The sequence below is a fragment of the Pollicipes pollicipes genome, unplaced genomic scaffold (genome assembly GCF_011947565.3).
Source record: "Pollicipes pollicipes isolate AB1234 unplaced genomic scaffold, Ppol_2.1 Scaffold_3087;HRSCAF=3621_pilon_pilon_pilon, whole genome shotgun sequence".
NCBI lineage: Eukaryota > Metazoa > Arthropoda > Thecostraca > Pollicipedomorpha > Pollicipedidae > Pollicipes > Pollicipes pollicipes.
In genome coordinates, this window is record NW_023596225.1 from 33,124,882 (window position 1) to 33,143,336 (window position 18,455).

General features: G+C 57.2%; 2 protein-coding genes across 2 annotated transcripts in view; one reads left to right on the plus strand and one right to left on the minus strand.

The window, feature by feature from the left end:
- Positions 1 to 5,587: 5,587 nt before the first annotated feature.
- On the plus strand, positions 5,588 to 11,741 carry LOC119090390 (ADP-ribosylation factor-like protein 8B-A). The gene is made up of 4 exons (XM_037213186.1): positions 5,588 to 6,005; positions 7,767 to 7,921; positions 8,941 to 9,102; positions 10,172 to 11,741. The coding sequence occupies exons 1-4, from the start codon at positions 5,883 to 5,885 to the stop codon at positions 10,290 to 10,292; spliced, it is 561 nt and encodes a 186-aa protein (XP_037069081.1). The 5' UTR covers positions 5,588 to 5,882; the 3' UTR covers positions 10,293 to 11,741.
- A 191-nt stretch (positions 11,742 to 11,932) lies between these two features.
- Positions 11,933 to 18,455, minus strand: part of LOC119090058 (glycoprotein-N-acetylgalactosamine 3-beta-galactosyltransferase 1) — a 56,835-nt gene continuing 50,312 nt past the window's right edge. The window contains exons 10-11 of the mRNA XM_037212852.1: positions 16,607 to 16,800; positions 11,933 to 11,954 (exon numbers count right to left, since the gene is read on the minus strand). Of these exons, the coding sequence (XP_037068747.1) occupies positions 11,933 to 11,954; positions 16,607 to 16,800 (216 nt within the window). The remainder of the gene's footprint in view (positions 11,955 to 16,606; positions 16,801 to 18,455) is intronic.

Sequence of the window (18,455 nt, forward strand, 5' to 3'; positions counted from 1 at the left end):
TAGCCGGCGCCCAGCGCTGGCTGGTAAGGCCGCTGGATGGCCAGCAGCGGCCCGCTGCCGCCCGGCTGAAGGGTCGCACCCAGCGGCGGCTGGTGAGGCGCCGCGCGCCCAGCGACGGGAGGCGCCACCAGCAGCGGCACATCCGGCGAGCTGTCGACCGGCTCGGGCCCGTAGTCCCAGAAGTCGTCGCGGCCGGCCGGTGGCTGCTCGCTGGTCGGACTGGCCTGCCGCCGCCGCCGCCGTCGCTGGCAGGCCTGGCATCTCGTCGAGCCGTGTCACCGTGAAGCGACGCTTCTGACGCTGAGATGGCACGCGAGCCGCCCACTCGTGCGCCGCCGCGCCGCCGACGGCCGCGCTCTCAGCTGGCCCGTCGGTCATGGTGCGCGCGCATCTGTGTCGGATCGCTGCCCACCGGCGCGTCGGAGGCGTCCCCGGCGTCCTTGCGAGGAGCGCCGCGCTCGGGCGGCTCGCCGCTCGCCACCTCGTGGGCCCGCTGCGCGTCCGTCGCGTCACGGGGCTCACCCGCCGCGACGCCGGCCGGCGACTCGCGCTTCTCGGCCGCCGCCGTCGCCGCGTCCGCCACTTGCACCCCCACTTCGCGTCTCGGCGTCTCGGCGGCCGGCATCGCGGCCTGGGTCGCGCCACCACCGTCGCCAGAGCTGCCCTCGCCGCACTCGGTCATCTCACACCACTCGTCCGCGCGTCCGCGGCGCACGTCAGTATCGCTCAGCGCTCCCACCTCGCTGACTCTGCGGTCACTGGAGGCGCGTGCCCGCACCGCGGCGGGTTCTGCGGCGCGCCGGTAGGTGGCGGTGACGGCGCCCCGGGCGAACTCCGCCCCCACACAGCAGGCGTCTCGAGACGTGGCGACGCCGAGCACGTGACGTACGGCGGCAATCTCGGCGTGTGTGTCACGCGTGCGATACGCGCTCGTCGCGGAGGGCTAGCGGAAGCGCGGGGTGGGGTGCCCTGCCGCCCCGGCACCGCGACGAGAAGTACCTCGCTGTTGTTTGGGACTCTCACGATACGCTGCCCCACCTGTTTGTCAGTCGGATACCATCGCCATGTCCTCGTTAACATGCGTGATGCGGTAGACATGACTGACTGCCTTACCGTACAATGTACACAAGCAGCGATGAAGGCACTCACGTTGGGGTATATTTGTGTGTTAGTGTGAGTTACCCGATTGTTTTCGGGCGCACGATGACAGCTCGATTTATCAGCTGTGACAGAGCACTGCACAAACACGTGCCGTTACATTACTCAACACAAGGTGAATTATTTGACTTCCCTCTGCCTGGCAACATCCAGCTCAGCTGAGATCCGCACGTCCCCTGCCTTGCAGCGTTGGGCTCTCCAGACCGAAATGTCATCCTAGATACATTAGCATTCGACACTGAAGTCAGGTTCATGACGCGATCGAGCATGGGTGTCGCTGACTGCCACCACCGCTTCATAGAACCGACAAAAAACAACGGCAAAAAACGGAGAACTACCGAGACTGTCGTTTTCCCTCCCAGGCTTACCCAGCCCAGACTGGAAGGTCGGTATGAGAGAGGGGCTTTGGGGCTTCGGCGTGAGCCCCAACATTCGGAAAATTTACCGCTAGGCTTGCGGCGGTGCATGGAGAGAAAGCCCTCAAACTATCTCTGAGCCCGCTAATCCTAGGAGAACTCCCTCGGTACTGATCGAGTCACTCGAAAGTAGATCTCGTTCCAGTACACTGTGTCTTGCCAGAGCCGGCTCGAGGGGCGGAGCCATGGACATTATGGTGCGACCATTTGGGACCTATGCTGGGGCCCAGCGAGATGACCATATGGACCCCGGCAACACTGATAACCGTCCTAAGGTTTAGTGTCACCAGGAACTTGGGCGTGTCCAGTATGCATGAAAAAGATAAAACTATTCGCCATTTTCCAGGGTATAATGTTTGTTACTTAACGTCGAGAATATAATAAAATTGGAGGGGGGAGGGGGAACAAACCCTCCTGAGCCCCATCCGGTAGCAACGCACCGGAAAGTGCAACGCTGCAACGTTTTTCACCTTGCCGAAATGCTGGTTCCAATTCTGCACCTTTTGCCATAAATGCATCTGGGGTGCATTTATGATAGCATTGACAACGCGTCCATGATGACTGGTATATGGAAGCAGGTAAACTTTACTTTGGATCAAGCTTGGGCCGCATGCTCCACCGCATGACACTGCGAAAGGAAGAGACAATTGCCGCCCTCTCCTTTCCAAAATTCATCATCATTCTTACAGCGTTTCACGGAAAGAAGCCCTCTTAAAAAGGCCCAGGGCTCTCTTCTCGAACCCTTTCCGCATGTCGAGGCCGGTGAGCCTTTAGCCATGTGGACTGGAACAGCCCGAGCCGCAGCATGCGGTGTGCGGACGGTCCCTGGTCGCGCCGGCGCCGCCGGACAAAGGCATCAACGGCCACGGGCAGGCACGCTCACACATGCAAGGTGCTCACGCAGGCGCGGAGCTTTTTCCAGCGCGTACAAAACGCAGTGCAATATGTGACGTTGTGATGGACACATCGACCCTGTTTCAGCAGCCAAATTCCCGGCGACGGAGTTTTAAGTAAAGGACTTCACAGGTAAGACTTCCTTTGCTCCGCGCACCAGCTTCCCGTGGGGCCGTGCTCCAGCTTCCCGTGGGGCCGTGCTCATACCTACCCACTGCCAGTTCCCGATCAGTTGCACCTATCCGTTGTCAACCCGCTGGACTGAACAGCTTCAGTAAAGCATATCCCTAAACGTACTCTTTTGCGTTGATAATTGATAACCTGGTGTGAATGTTATGACTAAAAGAAGCGCAAGCAGCATCATGGTGCAAGTTTTCTCAAGTATAACCCCACACTCCGAGTGCATATCACTCACACATGTGCCCATACCCGTATTTGCCTAAATATGCATCCAACCCAGCCCGTTACCCATTCGATATAAGCATCCATGTATCCATCCAAGTGGTGAACTATTCTAGTCTCTCAAGGATATTGTATGTATCCTCAGCAAGGTTATGCTCGGATTGAAATTATCGAAGGAGGCCCAGTTACGTTTATTTTCCGGAGCTACATGGTGCCCCGTGAATTTGCAAAGCATTTAAGGCCAGAGGCTGATAGACGTACAAATGATAATTGCCCCTAATATTTTCGCCAGCAGTGGTATCATATGACCGGACGACGCTGATATTATGCTAATTGCTAATGTTTACTGTGTGTTACTCACTGCTACAACACACACATACACACACACACACACACACACACACACACACACACACACACACACCACACACACACACACACACACACACACACACACACACACACACACACACACACACACACACACACACACACACACACACACACACACAACCACACACACACACTACACACACACACACACTTACACACACACACACACACACACACACATATATATATATATATATATATATATATATTATATATATATATATATATATATATATATATATCAGTGTATCTGCACAGAACATTTTCCTTTATACATGCTTGATAAAGGATGGCCGTTGACTCTGCATTACCGAGCTTCTTGATGCATGGTTGGACCATTATGTTCTGCCAGCATGTACCAATGTGGAGGATCAATTCAAATGAGATCTCGAAGGCTGCAAACTTCGTTTCATACCCTACATTGGCGTAACATGACACTCTCACGACGTTTGACAATGCGACGGGGAGCCTCTGGAGCACATGCGTCACGAACATGAAAGGAGATTAGCATAACTGACGGACGGCGGTGACCTTCCTGGGTACCGGCGTGACTAAACAAACACAAATCAAGATATACGACTTGGCAATTTGCCTTTGTAGGCTGCGCCGCAGATAACAGCAGTCGCGTATTCCGATGAACTTCTCTTACGAATGCAGCATAATGGTACGTTCCGGCGGCGCAGTATATCTGATACCCCTCGAATGTTGAATCTGCGCATTATGGAGGCACACTCCTTTGATCGAATTATAACAATTTCCTCAGCCCTTCATGAACGTCAAAACATGTAACAAAAGATATACTTGCTTTTATGTTAACGACGCAGAACTGATACATGATTTCAGAAAGCTGGCCAAATGTTTTACTGCCGATATTATATTGCGATAAAAGTCTACTGACTTCGCCGCTTTCCGCTACAACCATAAAAATTGCACCTTTGCGTTGCGCGGTGTTGCTTCAGCTATTCGATTAAGAATGAAGGTACGAGATACGGCTTTTGCTTTAAACCATTCCTTGTAAGATCATCGACCTACAAAATGCGGCTTTCTGCTGGTTTCCTCGCACGTAAGTCAACGACGGCTTGTCATTCGTGTCATATTGTCGTGCCTGACTTCGATGGTATACCACTGAAGAGATATATTTCTAAGCCGCCGTTTTCGCCATATAGTTTGGTCATATCTTTTCTCACTCTTTTAGCTAAGAATGGTAAGATCCATCGATCTCTGGAAATCAACGTGCACAAGGTACATACCTACCGAGACAATTTTCCGTCGAAAAATAAGGATCTGAAAATAAAGTGGCAGAAATCCGAGGACCTTTTTGTGGGGGGGGGGGGGGGCAGTCACCAAGTTTCGGGGGCATCACAGTGAGGCTCGTCCCATCACTTGGCGAAACTCAGGATCCGTCACTGGTACGGTTTGCTACTTCAATGGCGTTGTAATTCAACATGTCAAGTACGTTTCACGTTGTGTGAGATCCCATGTTTTGACTCACTTCACCAGAACGCATGTACATACATGTGTTCGATGATTTGGGCTTCTGAGGTTGTGGGGGACGTTCTCTCGACGTCCCTTACGGAATATCGCCGCTCCTGTTCGTCGTAAACGACAATGCGTTGATCAAAACTAAAACACTCCACCGATACCTCGCCCCCAACTAAAAATCTCAAAAGTTAAGATGATAGATGAAGCAAGAAACTGTAACCATCACGAGTGTATTTCCCTTTTCAGATGGGAGAGGGCTTCAGGCCCTCCCCCCCCCCCCCCCCCCACCCCAACTGGAAACGGGAGAAACCCGTTTGTAAACAAATTGTTCTGTGCACGTTGCATAATTTGTCGTGCTTCATCCCCCCCATTCACCTTGGGAACTTCGCACTTGGAAGCTGTCAGGCATGCAGAAGTTTGGAGGACTAAGATGAGAAGCTCTGGAGTACGGTTCTAACCTACGCCATCAATGGCTAACCCCTTGCTGTCCCCCACAACTAAAAATACGTGTCACTGCACATTGTTATTACACTCATGTGCACACATGGCCCCTAAGTACGCACTACGAACATTTTCCTCGCGAACATTTGTTTTTGACTCGCTTGTCATGTATACCAGCTCACGATATAAAATCAGGTGCCATAGCACAAGAGAATTTCCTACCTGTAACGTATCACGTTATTTTGTATTCATTGCATGGATCCCGTCGTGCTTGAATGCTGGATGTGGGTATTCTGTAATTAGTCATCAATTTTCTTAGCGTATACGTCAGTATTGTCAAACCCGCGCCAATAGTGTCTTCATTATCGATAACGCTGCCAATATTTAGGCCGAGGAGCGCAGCGACAGGGCAAACAAACAGGGCAGGACTGTTGACCTCGGGGCGTTGACTCTCGGGAACTGATGACTCATAGCTTGTGACAGTGTATCTGAAATTGTGGCATTCGGGTCATCTTGTGGGGACGCTGCGCACGGACGGTGCTGTGTCTCGCGTGCCGCGTCAGCAAGGCATCTGCTTCCAGTGAAGACACAGCGAGCAGAGCAGCCCCTGTGCTGTTGATCGACCGAGGCCGATCATTCTGGTGGCCACTGTCCTGCTTTGCGCTTGCACTTGTCTTGTCGAGCTGATCTGTCAAGATGATGGCCCTTGTGAATAGGTTCCTGGAGTGGATAAAGAGCCTGTTCTGGAAAGAAGAAATGGAGCTCACATTGGTGGGACTGCAATATTCTGGAAAGACCACCTTTGTCAATGTTATTGCTGTGAGTATACATGTTTGTAATGGGTAGGTAAGGTTCAGATGCAGGTATTTTAGTGGAATATGCATGTATTGTGAGTGACATGTATTCTTTCAGCTTTAATATGTGCTAAGTTGGTGTCACTTAATTATATATTTCTGATGTTGGCTTATAAACAAACAAGAAATGTCCTCAGACTTAAGTAGGATCTTGAAGGAATGGCATTCTCAAACATAGTGCTTGGTAAGAGACTGTGAGTTTGCAGTGCACTCCCCTTATCCTTTCATTAACATTTGGTTGTCATCAGTGTTCTGTTTGGGCTGTAATCATATTGTAAAGTTCTGGCTTTGGCATGGGCATTATAGGAGGTGAGAATGTGAGGTGCTTGCATTTGGATGCTTTTTATATTTCTTTCTGGAGTGGATGTGGACAGCTCATCACTCTGGGCTGTTGCTCAACTTGATAGCAATGGTTACTGGGATGTTCCATTTAAGGGTAGTTTACCACTGATCAGTGCATAGAAAAATGTTGAAAGAGTGTAGTTGTTATTTTTATTTCTTCTCATCATTTTTCTGAATAAAAATGTCATGGAGTGTCAAATTAAGTATTGGAAGTGGTGAAATATGCAACAATATTGGGGTGACTGTTTGTGCTTCATTTCAAAATCATGCAGTATCAAGTAAGCTGGTGAAAATGGCCTGGAAGCAGGTATGTGGTCACACAAGTTACCTTTTGAGCTAGTGCATCCCACAAATCTTCCAAGTGATCTTGTGTTGGCACTTAGTACCTTGAAAGTCAGGATTGCCCTAAAAGTTTGCACCAAGCAATGTTGCAGGCTTGAAGTATGGTGAGCTACCTTGCATCATTCAGAACTCAAAATGGCATATAATTCCACAAAAAAACTTTAGTTAGGTGCTTGGGTGTACACATGGGAACATCTGAGTAAAGATCAGTTAGAAAATAGAGCAAAAGCTGTTGTTCAGCACAGGTTGATATTAAATGTCAGCAAAGCCATACTATGTGGCTTTATGCAGGGTTTGTAGCCACTTGGTACATGATGTACATATATACATAATATATATATATATATATATATATATATATATATATATATGTATCTATACACACACTATTGTGGGCCTAAATAAGACTTAAAGATTTTGTGATCTACTGTGCAAAAAGTGTTATCGATGTCAGAGCAATCCCCAATATCAGCCATCTAGCAGGATGAGTTAAAATTCAAAATGGATTATCCTGATGGCTGAATAGCCTCCTCGGTGATCTTGCTGAGTATTGGGTGTGATGTTAGAATGCACAAGAAGCCATGTGCACAGCTATATGTGGCTATACCCCTAATCTGACATCCCTCATCCATATTTTTTTGTGCATTACCTTATCAGTTTACAATTTCTTTGACACCACATGACACAGTCATTGTGTTTTAAGGATGAAACACATCTAAAGAAACAAATATGTATTGCTGGGGAGATCTGTCTGTTTTCCTACTTTTTACCCACTTAACAGCAAATCACCTTAATTTTCACATTGTGCCAGTAGATTATGCCAGCCAGCTTCAACACTTGTCAGCAGTTCACCTCACTTTTCATCTCTCAGATTTCATTGACAGGCACTTTACATAGCAGTTCTTTTCAGCTTGAAATGTCTGAAATGACTCAGTTCTCAAGTGTTCAGCTGCCTATGAGAGCAGATGCTGTAACCTGCCATTGATGGAACAATGAAAGTCATTTGTCCCATCTCACCATGCCGCCACCTTCCCGCCCGCAGTCTGGCCAGTTCAGCGAGGACATGATCCCGACAGTGGGCTTCAACATGCGCAAGGTGTCCAAGGGCAACGTCACCATCAAGCTGTGGGACATCGGCGGCCAGCCCCGCTTCCGCTCTATGTGGGAGCGCTACTGCCGCGGCGTCAACGCTATCGTGTGAGTTGCTCCGGCGCCCGGCCGACCTTGCCGGAGACAGCTTCCGCTTCGCCTGGAGATAGCTTCGGCCGTTCCCAGAGACAGCTCCGGCCGTGCTCGGAGACAGGCTCCGGCTGTGCTCAGAGACAGCTCCGGCCATGCATGTTCGGAGAGACAGCTCCGGCCATGCCCGGAGACAGCTCCTGCCGCGCTCGGAGAGGACAGCTCCGGCCGCGCTCGGAGAGACAGCTCCGGCTGTGCTCGGAGGCAGCTCCGCCATCGTTCGGAGACAGCTCCGGTCATGCTCAGAGACGGCTCCGGTCGTGCTCGGAGACAGCTCCGGCCGTGCTCGGAGACAGCTCCGGCCATGTTCGGAGAGACAGCTCGGGCCGCGCTCGGAGAGACAGTTCCGGCCGCGCTCGGAGAGACAGCTCCGGCCATGTTCGGAGCGACAGCTCCGGCCGTGCTCGAATACAGCTCCGGCCGTGCCCGGAGACATCTCTGACCGTACTCGGAGACAGCTCCGGCCGCGCTCGGAGAGACAGCCCCGGCCGTGCCCGGTGCAGCTCCGGTCAGCTGGTGGCCCGGGCAGCGGTGGTCGGACGCTCGGGAATGGGGCGTGTCTGGGTCGTGTTGGCGGGTCGATAGGTGGCAGGTGTGTTTGTCAGTGGTCGGGTAGATCGACGGCTTGCATGTGTGGTGTCGTGTTCCAGGAGCGAGTGATCAGTCCTCACTGTGAAGCATTGCTGTGGTCAGCAGCAGTGCCTCGTGAAAGGTTTCGATTACCCTGCCTGGTTGTGCTTCGGCCCTTATTAGGGATAACGTGACCTCTCAAATGCAGCGCTCATTGCGATCTACTCTTTAAGAATGTAAAAAACCTAAGATCAGTGAGTCGTTTTGTGTATTTGCTCAAAGCACGACCCACTAGTGAATGGTCATGTTCATGGTGAACTGTTGGACCTTAGCTACCTCCTGAGGGCGGGGCACAGTTGAACGCGAGGCGCGTGGACCTCGCTGACCGTCCCGCCGTGTTCGCGCAGGTACATGGTGGACGCGGCGGACCACGAGAAGCTGGAGGCGTCGCGGAACGAACTGCACAACCTGCTGGACAAGCCGCAGCTGGTCGGCATCCCGGTGCTGGTACTGGGCAACAAGCGAGACCTGCCCAACGCGCTGGACGAGAAGGGTCTCATCGAGCGCATGTGAGCCTCGGGGTCGGAGGGGAGCTGGGATACGCGGATCTCGGGGCCGATCATTAGTAGGTCTGAAGTTGACCCCGCGTCGCCCGGGCTGTGTAGGATGGCATGCGTGCGTTTTTAGGGGGGGGGGGGGGTGGTGTTGGCCGATGTGTCTCACTGAACCATTCCCATAATAAAGCTAAAATGTTTTCACGAATAATGGGCTTAGAGCTCCAAGCGGTAAAATGTGCTGTGTGTGGTTAGATTACATGACCACATCCACACAGTTTGACCTGCTTTGGAGGCAAGCGTTAGTGATTTAGGTTGTGGCGTTGAGTGCTTGTTCGTGTTACAATTATGACTTGGAGTTAAAATGATTGGATCCCCATGTGCCCATGTTTTTATAAGGATGTTATCTGAACCTCTTAAATGGATAGATTTGTCATCAGAGCTCATGCTAAGCAGTGCTTGCGGTGTAAGCCCTTACCCCAGCGATTAGATCGCGCACTCCCAGGTCAATGACAGAATTTGGTGGCGAAATTTTCACGTGCCATAATACTTGGCGCTGATTGCGGATTGTGCTCTGGATAGTCTGTCCTTTCCCCTGACCTCACATGACCTTAAGCGCGATCGTTGCCACTGGCCGCAGGCCATATCTGTCAAGGGCAAATAGCGAGCGCCTAAAACGACTCATACCCTTCCCACCACGGGTGGATGGGTTGGGAAGCAGGCGCACTAGCCAACGAGTCATCGGGGCGGATTACATATTTTTAATATATTTAGTCGGTGATATTCGCTATACGGCCCGGCAGCAAACTCCTAAGTTCATTGATGGGACTTTCCGTTGGCTGAAAAAGTGTTGAACCTGAACTCCTGGCTGAGAACTGACAACATGTAAATTCCTGGCTGTTTATCGTGTGCTCGTAATTCCATGTTTACCAGTATGCGTTGCCAGAGCATGCACACCTTTGTTCGTGTGGCCGTGCGGAAATGGGTGCGAAGTCCCGCGTGACCAGTGAGCGTGCTCTACAACGCCGCCCGGCATCGAGCGCTGCATGCGATCGCAGCGCTGACGCGTATCCCACTCCTTCAGGAACCTCTCCGCCATCCAGGACCGCGAGATCTGCTGCTACTCCATCTCCTGCAAGGAGAAGGACAACATCGACATCACGCTGCAGTGGCTGATTGCCAAGTCCAAGTCGGGCGGCCGCTAGTAGGCCGGCGGCGCGGCCGCGCCCCGGTCCCCCCCGCGCCGACGGTGGCGCCGCCGGCGGCCGGTGCGCACAACTCGCTGCGACCTGCGGCGAGAGCCGTTTGCTGGACTGCGCCGGGCCGTGGAGCTCGCTGGACGCAGGAGGGCGCTCGGCGGCCGTCCGCCGCCGCGCGCGGGTCGCGCCCACTGGCGGTGGCGCCCAGGGTCGGCCGCCGCCCGCCGCGAATCCCGACGCAACGCTAACGTACGCTTTACCCCGTTCAGCTGTTCTCCGGGTGTGTGGGTATATCAGTGCGTGAGGGCCGTGAGGTGGTGTGGCGTGGAGGTGCGTGCGGCCCGAAGCCGAGCCCGGGAGGCCAGGGGGCTTGCCGGGCCATTCCATGAGGCGCCGAGACGGGGCGCGCCGGGCGGGTCCGGCGGTGCCGACCGCGCTGCGGGCGGCGAGGCCGAGGGTAACGCTATGCAGGTCGGGACGCACCACTAACACGATTTTCTGTGCCGCTGGGACGAAAGCTCGCTGGCGTTTAGGTGTTGGACAACAACGTAGAGAGGGAACGCTGACCAGGGATTGGAGTGAGTCGCGCACAGTGGCTGTCTTTCATTGTAACTTTTGGGCTTTATTTTGTTTTGCTTCGGTAACAAAGGTGTACTTCTACATTGTGTTGCGTTGCAAGTAATTCAGTCCAAAGTTGGAATTCGATGTTCCGTGTATTTTATAGTCCCTGAAACAACGCCGTCCTCGGCAAAATGTTCGTGCAGGATTGAAGTCGGTGTTCCCTGTAAGAATGAAGGGATGTGCTCGCGATACACCGACGCGGTGATGTTTTTCTCACTACACAGTTCACGTGTCGTGAGCTGTGCGGTACCTCCTGTTCACTTTCGTGCCCCGCGGGCCACGGTAATCACGTAGCTTACCGCTATCAAAGGCTCGCGAGCTTTCGTCCCGATGTCTTTCTCTGCATGTACCATCGCCTCTTCGGTCTCCTCTCCTCGTCCCGCTGAAGTTCAGCCAAATGCGCGTTATTGTATTATAGCCCTGGGCTCAAGTTGTGCGTGTCCACCGCTTACCACAGATATTTATTGCTCGTACGTATCGTGTACCGCACAGCTGTGCGCCGCCGCTCTCGCCAGCAGGTTGGGGTCTGAGATCGGCGCCGTCAGACCACGCAGGCGGGCACGCGCCGCGTTCTTAGCGAGCCATACCCTCCGGGCGGTGGTCGCACTCACCGCGGGTGTGCGTCGGACGCGGCGAGGGCGTCACTCGCGCCGCCGACGCACAGGTCGCCCCGGTGGGGCGTCCGGTGGGGCGGGGTGGCATGTCTCCCGCGCCGCCGCCGGCTGGACATATTCGTATTTGTGTTACGTGCTCGCACGTCGCTGTGGTGCTCGCGATGGTATGTGTGTGTGTTTACTCCCCAGCCGCGGGAAATACATCAGTCATTCGATACAGTTGAGCCGTGTGCTTCTACAGGGGTTTCCGGGGCGTCACCGATCTAATGCAGGACACCACTGCCCAGACCGGTACAGCCTTGCAGCCATTCTTGGGTGCGCAGCGAAGCGCGGCTTCTCTCTCGAGTGCCGGAGGCATACCTGACCACTAACGCGCCAGCACCAAGCCTGGCTTCTCCAGCTTGTTCCCCGCTACTCCGGACTGAGCGTCTGCCTGAAGCCCAGCGAAGCAGCCGAGGCAGCTCTTGGGAACAGTCCTTTGATGCGAGCGCAGTAAGCGCAGACACCGCCCCCTGCTGTGGGTGTCAGTGCTGGACCTGCTTCCCACCGTGTAAACCCTTGATCATGCAAAAGCATACGTGGATCTAAAGCCAGCCGGCCGCAGTGCTTAAGCCAAGAACAAGGGTGCGATGTCTTTGTTCAAGCCTCGAATGGTAAATAGGATGATGATGATGATGATGATGATGATTGGGGTTTTAGGGCACGTCGACTTCTAGGGCCATTTTGCGCCCATAACAGCTAAGTGTTTACCGTGGTGTGTAAATGGCTGTGAATCCTACGTTTCTCAAAAATGAAAACATCTGTCCGGTGCCAAGCATGCGAGAATCGTCACCAATGGATGAATAGGAATAAGCACGTACTGATTGATGTGTTCATCATTTCATGCCATCGCATTATGAACCTGAACAAACTAGTGAGGGTTCAGCGGCCGTTGCCCTTCTGCCTTTGTTCTTAGACATTCGTACTTAGAAAAAAGTCCTGGCAAGTCTCCTGCAAGCCGTCGTCCGGGCACCGAGGTGTAGCTGGACTAATCACTCGCTCGATGGCCCAGTCGCTGGGCGCGTGCGCGGCGCCGCCTGTCGCACAGCACCTCCAAGGTCGACAGCTCCCACATCTGCGCCTGCGTTCTGCCCGTGTCTTGTATTGGGGCGATCTCGTAGCCGCTGGTAAGGCTGATGCGAGCATCACTGACGGACTCGTGTCGTCGGTCGTCGGTCCGTGGTGGCGGGACGCCATGCTGCTGCAGACGTCGGCGTCCACGCCACCGAGCCACGTCGAAGCTGACGTCGATGCTGTCTCTCCTCGCCGGCGGGCGATGTCACCACGTCTGATAGCCAGCTCGATGCGCCGTCACGCTCGCCGGTGCCGGCCGCGTTCTCTGGGTTTCGCGGCTCGGGGTCCGTGACGTGGAGCTGGTCCCCGCCCGCCAACCGCAGCCCGTGACGCGGGACTGGCCCCATCCCCGCTGCTTGGAGCCGTGGCGCGGGGCTGGCCCCCTCTCCGCCGCCTGGAGCCGTGACGCGGGGCCGGCCCCCTCCCCGCCGCCTGGAGCCGTGACACGGGGCCGGCCCCCTCCCCGCCGCCTGGAGCCCGTGACGAGGAGCTGGCCCCTCCCCGCCGCCTGGAGCCGTGACACGGGGCCGGCCCCCTCCCCGCCGCCTGGAGCCGTGACGAGGAGCTGGCCCCCTCCCCGCCGCCTGGAGGCCGTGACGCGGGGCTGGCCCCCTCCCCACCGCCTGGAGCCGTGACACGGGGCCGGCCCCCTCCCCGCCGCCTGGAGCCGTGACGAGGAGCTGGCCCCCTCCCCGCCGCCTGGAGCCGTGACGCGGGGCTGGCCCCCTCCCCGCCGCCTGGAGCCGTGACACGGGGCCGGCCCCCTCCCCGCCGCCTGGAGCCGTGACGAGGAGCTGGCCCCCTCCCCGCCGCCTGGAGCCGTGACACGGGGCCGGCCCCCTCCCCGCCAACCGGAGCCCGTGACGCGGGACTGGCCCCCTCCCCGCCGCCTGGAGCCGTGACGAGGAGCTGGCCCCCTCCCCGCCGCCTGGAGCCCGTGACGCGGGGCTGGCCTCCTCCCCACCGCCTGGAGCCCGTGACGAGGAGCTGGCCTCCCTTCGCCGGGGCTGGGGTCGCGGAGCTGGCCCCCTCCCTTCGCCGGGGCTGGGGTCGCGAAGCTGGCCCCCTCCCTTCGCCGGGGCTGGGGTCGCGGAGCTGGCCTCCCTTCGCCGGGGCTGGGGTCGCGAAGCTGGCCCCCTCCCTTCGCCGGGGCTGGGGTCGCGGAGCTGACCTCCTCCCCTCGCCGGGGCTGGGGTCGCGGGACAGCTCTGGGCAGGATAGGATCGGTGCCCCCTGATTCAGCTCCGACTGCGCCTGGTACGCTCCGAGACCCGCTCCGGAGACAGCAGACCGCCGTGTGCTGACCCCAGGCCACGTGGACGGAGGCAGTAGACCATCATGTGCTGACCCCAGGCCGCGTGGACGGAGACAGTAGACCGCTGTGTGCTGGCCCGGCCCGCATGGACGGGGACAGTAGACCATCATGTGCTGACCCCAGGCCGCGTGGGCGGAGACAGTAGACCGCTGTGTGCTGACCCGGCCCGCATGGACGGAGGCAGTAGACCATCATGTGCTGACCCCAGGCCGCGTGGGCGGAGACAGTAGACCGCTGTGTGCTGACCCGGCCCGCATGGACGGAGACAGTAGACCATCATGTGCTGACCCCAGGCCGCGTGGGCGGAGACAGTAGACCGCTGTGTGCTGACCCGGCCCGCATGGACGGGGACAGTAGACCATCATGTGCTGACCCCAGGCCGCGTGGGCGGAGACAGTAGACCGCCGTGTGCTGACCCCCGGCCCGCATGGACGGGGACAGTAGACCATCATGTGCCGACCCCCGGCCCGCGTGGGCGGAGACAGTAGACCATCATGTGCTGACCCCAGGCCGCGTGGGCGGAGACAGTAGACCGCCGTGTGCTGACCCGGTCCGCGTGGGCGGAGACAGTAGACCGCCGTGTGCTGACCCGGTCCGCGTGGGCGGAGACAGTAGACCATCATGTGCTGACCCGGTCCGCGTGGGCGGAGACAGTAGACCGCCGTGTGCTGACTTGGTCCGCGTGGATGCGACCAACAGCGGAGGGAATAACGCCGAGGGCCAGAAAGGATGCATGAAGACGCCCGCCTGGCTTTGATGTAAAGCGCTGATTCACGGGCGTGGGCACGGGCACATGATCCGCGTCCGCGGGGCATGGGGACTCCTGACTCGAGGTCGCGAGTTAAACCAACGGAACAGCTCGAGCCGTGTTTCAGTTCCACGGCCAGTGAGCTCCCCCTTGTTGAACCTAACGGGAGCAGCGAAAAGAACAGGCTACAAACCGTCAATTTATTGATATGTGGACAAGTCACATTTCAACGCCGCACAAGCACGGGGCCACAGCCATAGCCAGAGCGGCCTGCTGCCTGGGCCGAGTTTCGGGGCCTCAGTGGCGCCAGGCCCGATCGCCTGGCCCACCCTGATGCCGCCCGGCGCCCGTCACACCACGCCGCCGCCGTCACCGACGCCTCTGCCGGCCTCGCCAGGTACCCGGCTGGCGGTCGCCGAGCCTACCGCCCGCCGCACGCGCCGGCGGGGCCCAGCCGGCTGTTAAGCGTTGCGACGCACCGAGCGGGCGGCGCCGGCACAGCTCGCCGGGCTCACGTCACACACGGCACACGGGCGCGCGCAACGACCGGCGCATCATTGGCACAGATTATTTGTAACACCCCCCGCCCGAGCGAGCAGGGCAGAACACACCACGAGCCGTTCTCGCCAGGTGAAACAGCGCGTCTCTTCACGCAAACAACGCAAGCTAGAACACAACGGAAACACCAGAACACTGGTGATGTTAACACGACCGTCACGCTGGAATGTTGAGGGTAACTAGACAAACACAGCACTCAGCATCACGAAAACGGTGCTCCACCTCATTGCACGTGTGCGCGTGACTCACCGTGAAGAGCTCCCTGGGTGAAAAGCGGGTCGCCGGTTGCGACCACTGCCGCCGGCGTCGGCGGCATAATGACTTCCCAGTTACGCCATGACGCCACATCGGTGACCGCCACCACCTTCATCTCCGACTCCGGTCCATGTGAATACCACACCCGCACTTTCGCTACCGTCTGCCGCTCCACCTATGACGACCTACTGCGACCTACGCGTCCAGGAGCGCCCCCGATGAAACCATTTCGGAGAGGGACCGCGTCTACCACCGGCGTAGCGAGCGGTAGGACCACGCGCCACTCAAGCGCGCTTTGTAGGCCTTCGCCTCGTCTCCGGCTGGCCAGACGTCTGCCCAGACTCGGCCTGGACACCCATCTGCGCCGGCGTCGCAGGCTGCTTCCGACTAGACGGCGACCCTGATTCGGTCTGACCAAACGGCGTCCCTGACTTGGTCTGACCAGACACCTGCCCTGACCTGGTCTGACTTGCGAGTGGCGAAGTCTTGGTCTGACGAGACAATGACACTGGCTCCGTCCGACCGGACAGCGGCCCTGACTTGCTCTGACCAAACTGCGCTACTTGTGCGGGCCGCCGCCCTGACTCAGTATGATTAGACAGTGATGCACGAGCGGTGTGAGTCGCCGCCGGTGCACTGCGGGGGATCTCGGGCGTCCCGCTTCGAGGAGGCCGCCCCGAGGCCCGGGTCGGCGCTCGCGACCGGGGAGTTCGCGCCGCGTCTGGCGCGCCGCTGGGTGTCCACCTTCTCCCCACGGGCCGCGCGGTGGCGGCGGGCGCCTCCGCTGGCGCCGGCCGGGGCGGAGAGACAGGCTCCGTTCGGCGCGGTGCGGGCCGCTGCCGAGGTCGCCTCGCCGGCCGCCCGGCGCCGACTCGCAGCTGGGGAGCGGGCGCCGTCGGACGGGGCGGCGCCGGGCTGCGCCGCCGGGACCGACGCACCGGCCGCGGACGGGCCCACCGACCGCTTGGCCCGCGTCGCCGGCGTGGCCGCACCGGCCCGCGCCGTGGCGCGCCTCACTGGCGACGTCGCCAGTCTCCGCGTCGAGGCGGCGGGCGCGGTCAGCGCCGGCGTCCGGCCGCCAGACGGCGTGTCGGTCGGCAGCGCCGCCAGCGCCTGCTGTGAGAAGTTGGCGCCGGCGGGGATGACGGCGCGGTCAGGCGGCGGGCCGGGTACCAGCTGCGTTCGCACGCCGTACGGCTTCAGGTGGTACACCAGGTATTCGATGGTGTACATCAGGTTGGGCGGCACGTAGTGGAAGCTGATGGCCGAGTCGGAGCAGCACCCCATGCCCTGGAACGATACAGGTGGAGTTCAGAAGAGTGCTGTTACACGGACGCGTACAAGCTACTTCTTAACATGTTCTATACATGGTGTGCAGGAGAAACACGTGTGGATAGATCTGCTCGCTCGTTGATCTGTCTACACGCATATATGCGTGAAGTATTTTCAGATCGCGCGCCCCGCCACGGTGGCCCGCCGTCGGATGTGTATTGCCGGAACGTCCCACCAGGACGGACCTGCCAACTCCTCTGTGTTGACCACCAGGCCACTCAACCAGCGCAGCGTTTGCTCACCTGAACATCTGCTTACCTCACCATCTGTTCACCTCACTATCTGGTCACCTCAACATCTGATCACCTCACCATTTGCTCACCTCACTATCTGTTCATCTCAGCATCTGTTTACCTCACCACCTACCAACCTCATTATCTGCTCTCCTGACCACCTGCCCATCTCACCTTCTGCCCACTTCACCATCTGATCGCCTCACCATCTGCCCACGTCACCGTTTGCTCACCTCACTATCTGTTCATCTCAACATCTGTTTACCACATCATCTGCCCACCTCACCATCTGCTCACCTCACCATCCCACCACCAGGCGTCTGAACCCCGCGCCACTGTCCGGCCTGGTCACGCAAACCAGTCACGAGCCACGCAGGCTCCTAACGCAGAGGGCGCTAACATCGCGCACGGTAGTGAAACAAAGCCGAGCCTAATGCGTAAGCAGGCGGACGGAAACCTCCGCTACGTGGGCAGGGCGTTGGTGTCGGGATGTTCTCTGAGTCCGCTGGCGGCGGAGACACCGCTGACAGCGCCGCCTGCCTGCCGCTGATGACTGCTGGGCACCTGTCCCGAGCCCGGCCGACCAGAGGCCCTGCATGGTGGGCCGATCGGGTGGGTACCATGGCACAGGGGCCTCGCACCGTACACAAGCTATCGGGCAGCTCGAGCCGCGGGTGAACGGATGAGCATCCGTCGCGCTTCTCTGCGCGCTGTCGTCGGCTACCGGCTTCGGTCAAGCTCCCGAGCCGATCGGTGCCGTAAGGTACGCGTTTAGGAAACTGCCGCTCACTTCCGCAAGCCGTCGCGTCCGATTCAAAACACGCCGTCACAGAGTCTTGCGTAAGCTGTGAAGTGCATTTGCGAGGAACACATGGGATAAGACCGTCCTAATAGCCTTATTCCTCATATAATAGCCAGGAGCATGGAAAGATAGCTGGAAAAGCCGAAATATCAATGCATGGATCGTTCCACTCTCCTGGTCATGATACGTAGAATTCTATCTAAGGCTATCAGTACTGTGTTATTACAGAATCTTGGTCGTAGACGGATTTCATTCTGTGCCAGTCCCGTCCTATACGAATTGCACATTCGCTGACAGCGTCCAACCAGACTTTGATGGAAAAACCTTGCACAGGGACTGCGTGCGCCTAATTATAGCGTCATAAAGCGCCGATAACACGAAGTGGGCATAATTAGTGGCCATAAAGCTGTTTAGCACTCTCCCGCGTCCCCAAACCGCAATAAGTGGACCCTATCCACAGCAAGTAGACGGTCAAAACAAATTTAGCTCAACACGCAGACCAGCGGCACAGGCACAACGCCAGTGAGTCGTTTGGAGCGAGCGACAAGCGAGGTGATAATAGACGTGCTCTTGCCCCT